Source organism: Pinus tabuliformis, chromosome 6 (genome assembly GCF_031772625.1).
Source record: "Pinus tabuliformis cultivar Carrire ecotype Pingquan chromosome 6, CPIR1, whole genome shotgun sequence".
Classification (NCBI taxonomy): domain Eukaryota; kingdom Viridiplantae; phylum Streptophyta; class Pinopsida; order Pinales; family Pinaceae; genus Pinus; species Pinus tabuliformis.
In genome coordinates, this window is record NC_142292.1 from 1,784,906,443 (window position 1) to 1,784,911,149 (window position 4,707).

Consider the following 4,707-nt stretch of genomic DNA (forward strand, 5'->3'; position numbering starts at 1 on the left):
TGGGTTATACTTATTGTTTTGATGCTTATTATTGATGAATGAGTTATACTTATTGTTTACCATGGATCATATTTTTAAAATTTACTATTTTACTATTGTCATTAATTTGTCGTAATTTATGTCCGAAATATATTTGCCATCAACTAATTTGACATAGTTGATGTCCTAAATATATCTACCATCAACTAATTTGACATAGTTGATGTCCTAAATATATCTACCATCAACATGATGGATATCTATCAATATTGGAGTTGTCTATAATGGGACTTTTTGAATCCGGCGGAAGATATTGAGGTTAAATCTTGATTTGTTGCAGTTAAAATGGTTTTTTAACTGCATATTTGGATTCAGCACCCTCGAAAACCCCTGGGACGCTTTCATTGTGCAGAAACTAGCTATCAAACTTGAGATTCCAATAAATTCCTGCCGGATTTCGACCGGAAAAACCCGCCGAAAAAGCTTTCAAAAAATCGGGTTATAGACTATTTCATCCATATTTACCCAGCCTCAATCTATATGAATACACTAATTTATCACCGACCTAAATATACAAATTCAATATTTACAGTGAACAAAACCCAACCAACAAAATCCTATTGCAATTTTATGTATATAAAAACAAAAATTTATATATTATAACGACATGTAATTTGACATGATATATGTAATATATATATAATATATATATATATAACAACCCACTCAGCATAGTCAAAAAATCCGAAAGACATTGCCACTTGAACCAAGGAAAACGTGACATCAGGAATGCACTTGCTACAGGCCTCCCTCCTCAATTTGCAGAGACGACAAGATTTGAAGGCTGGGTGACCACTGCGAGGATGTCGACATATGAAACAATTCCGACCAGGGATTCGTATTCCTCTTCATCTTCCTCCCCTTTCTTATGCTCTGTAACCCAGACATGCGTGGCGCGATGTGCGAGCATCTGTGTCATCACGGCGGCCAAAGAATTCCATGGCCTGCATGTTAACGGGGCGCATCGGCCTCTGTACGACCGGGAACTTATGCCTTTCTCGGAGTGACCGCCATTTTCGTAGTAAAGATTCATGAAATCCCGACATTTTGTCGAGAACTTCCTTGTCAGGCCTGTCGGTTTCTCCGGAGGCGCCGGTGGTGGAAAGCCCTCTTCTTTCACCGGGGTCAGAGAGAGCCCGGCTTGCCTCAAAGAATTCAATTTCTTGGACTGCTCAGAAGGCCTGACTAGGGCGCGCGTGTCGACAGGTACAATGTCTTCGATATCCATGGCGAATTGGCCGGCGGTGAGAGTCGAGAAACCCCAGGCGGCCCACATGTGATCGCATTTCCAGAGCTTGAATGCCGAAATGTCACCGACGATCCGTCGGCTTCCGGTTCCTCCGTTGTCGTGGCTCCGTTCGATCACGGCCACGGCCGCAGGGTCGTGGCCGAGGGCTCTGAGGGCGTGGCGGGCAGGTGATCGGCTGTCGATGGTAAGAACCTGCCTGTTTACGGCTCCTAGGGTTTCAATCGATGTGAGGGGAAGAGGCGCCAGGGCTCCCAAGCACCCGATCAGGAATCTCACCATATCTTCTCTGGAAAGGCAACAGAGCTTTTCGCTGGGGACCATGGACGGTTCCTCGCCATCGCCAAATGAGGGTTTGAGCCATTTGCCATTGTAAATAATGGAAAATTTCTTGCTCACACCTTTCCACCCGGCCGGCAGTGGCACCAGAAGCCGCTTTACCCCCTGCTTCATCATTTCCAGGGCGTCCACCAGTCTGTCACAGGCCAAGAAATAAAATCAAGAAAATTCCCAAATGATCAAGAAACCCAAGGGCAAAACAAAATTGTGGGTTTCATTTTGCTTTGGTTTTACCTGGTCGCCGGATCGATCTGTCTCAGAAGAGAATTGTCAGGTACGAGGATTTGCGAGACCGGGGTCTTCAATGCGGCGTCGGGGTCCATTAAGCTCGATTCAGTGGAGAGATGAGCGACGATGTCGAGGGCATTCAGAATGCCGAGAAAACGGTCCTGCCGGGCCTCGGCCGATTCGGGGGTTTTCTGGAGATGCGGTGGCCGTCGCTTCCAGACGGTGATTCCACATTCCGTGCAGTCGTGCAGAGCTACGATGGCCTCAGCTACGCTCGCGCTGTCCGGGAACTCGATCAGCTCAGGCTTGCCTACCGTCAGATCTCCAGCGACGTGGTAGAAAAACACTGCGGCCATGGGAGAGAAAGGAATAAAACGTCCTTGGCTGGGTGCCCCTTTATGCATCTATTGGAATTTTTTTAGGGATAATTTTGTTTTCGAGACGAGAATCTTCAGGCCTTTTTTCCTGTAGCCTTTTTCCATTAAAAAAAAAAATTGCTTATTTGATTGGTGTATTAAGAGTTAATTAGGGTAATTTTATTTTAAATTGAAAGTTATTAAATATAGAAAATATCAATTTATTCTGAAGTCAGAGGTCTTTTCAGCCCATGTGTAGGTGGGGTTTGAACATACGTTGTCTTAATAAGGTGGCTCATTAATTAAAATATTTTTTATTTTACTAAAAATGATAATTATATTAGTTTCAAAATGTTTTTTAATAAAAATAATAAATAAATAGATTATTAATTTATTAAATAATAAATTATTTATTTTAATTTTTTTTAGGTTCATTATAACTTATCTTTTTATTATTATATTATTTATTTTAGTGATTGTTAGGATTTCACGGTTACATCTCTACAAGTATTTGATCTTTTTTGATGATTATAATTATTTATTTACTCTATATAAAAAATAGTTTTTTTTTTATTATAAGAAATTAGCTTCTCTTATAGTAAAGGGATTTGAACTTAGGTAGGAAAGATGCTAAACATTCTAGCCAACCATCCAAAATAACTACAATAGATTATATTTTACATTTTTTTAAAGATAGACATATAAGAGATTTGAATTTGAAACTCATTATTAGTGGAAGCAGTGATCAAATTTGAAGGGCAGGTCTTAATTTCATTTAGAAGGGCACATATTCAGGTCGCACTTCTATAATGAAAAGCATAAAAAAAAAGAGCAATTCAATTGACAACAGTAAATTATTTTCAAATTTCTTTTTATTTTTTCACAGGAAAATGGTGGAACAACAACCCCATGGATGTTGTATATAAGGCAGGTCTGATATGAGCCACAGGAAAATGGTGGAACAACAACCCCATGGATGTTGTATATAAGGCAGGTCTGATATGAGCCACAACTAATATATCGAATGCATTTACCATTAATGGATAAAAAGGAGACCTATATTCCTGCTCCAGTTTAGATAAGGATTAATTTTGTAGGAAATTTTTGTGACCAAAACGTTCAAGCCAATATACAAGTAGCTCAATCAAATTTAAGTTTATTGCATGAACGAAAAAATTTAGTAAAATTCTAAACAGGTTTAGGATTCAACAAACGAATGTACAAATGTGTATATGTTTTTGGTATCTCCTTTTTTAATATGAAAACATACCAGGAATTGGGAATCCGCAAACAAATCAAATCCAGTATGTTAGGAAGCTTGTTGAATGCGCTCCTCTCCAAGCATAAATCGTGCTTAAACCTTGCTTGAAAGTCGTTCGCTGAATGATGAATCTATGCTCCTCTCCAACTTAAATCGTCATCAAACCTTGCTTTAGGCAACCTTCAAGCACAACCCAGTGAAATTACAGACCTAATACATGACCCATATTGACATCTAGTCTCTCTCAATTGAAACTACCAAATGTAATGGTATCAAGGGGTAGTTGTGACATAATAATTAATAAGAACTTCTATCATATGCACAATTAAAAAAAACAACTCGAAAAGAAACTGTTGTTTTTGAAATGGGAACAACTGCCAAATGTAATGGTATCAAAAGGTAATTGTGACATAATAATTAACTAGCATTTGCATCAGATGTTGCAAAGGAAACGCTGTAAGGCATAAATTGAAGAACACAAATACAACACAAGATTACTTTGATAAATAATAAAAATATATTGACCACTCAAATCAATGCCCCCATTAACTGGAACCACTTAGTAGACATATCTATCAACATTAGGATTATACACAATGATCAAGAAATTTCCTATATACAAACAACACCTTCCACAACAACCTTTTGTCACGTCCACATTTTAAAAAATGCCTTGGAACATGATTGGAATCTCCCATATTGTCTTTTTCATTATGCAGATAAATCTTCCCTATTGCTATTTTCATCATGAATATTGTTAGTTCATTGTTGTAAAGTGTTAGTGTGTTAAAATATACAAACAACACGTTCCACAACAACCTTTTGTCACATCCACATTTTAAAAAATGCCTTGGAACGTGATTGGAATCTCCCATATTGCCTTTTTCATTACGCAGAAAATCCTTCGATCAAGTCTTGTGTAATGTGCAAGACTAATCTTTGTGGGGAAGTCACCGTTGTACACTATGATCCTTTAGAGCCTTTCAGGATTTTAGACTCTCTTTCCAAATGTTGGTATTTATATCGGGGCCTACCTTCTAAAGAGTGGTTGTTACTGATGGAGTCACAGATGAGGCTTTATTTAATGAGCAAGGAATATTTTCCCTTGTACTCCAACTTTAGAGTACAAGACACTAAAAAAATTATGCAGCTGAAAGTGATCCATCTTCAAGATATTTTTCCTGTCAGTTACGAACAAAATGTTTAAAACCTCAGTTCTGCGAAGAACTCTGTTAAGC

General features: G+C 38.4%; 1 protein-coding gene across 1 annotated transcript; it reads right to left on the reverse strand.

Moving 5' to 3' along the window:
• Positions 1 to 605: 605 nt before the first annotated feature.
• On the reverse strand, positions 606 to 2,256 carry LOC149266140 (CBS domain-containing protein CBSX6-like). The gene is made up of 2 exons (XM_089430066.1): positions 1,859 to 2,256; positions 606 to 1,760 (listed from the first exon to the last, which is right to left on the reverse strand). Exons 1-2 carry the CDS (start codon positions 2,254 to 2,256, stop codon positions 794 to 796), a joined length of 1,365 nt encoding a protein of 454 aa, XP_089286192.1. The 3' UTR covers positions 606 to 793.
• Positions 2,257 to 4,707: the final 2,451 nt, after the last annotated feature.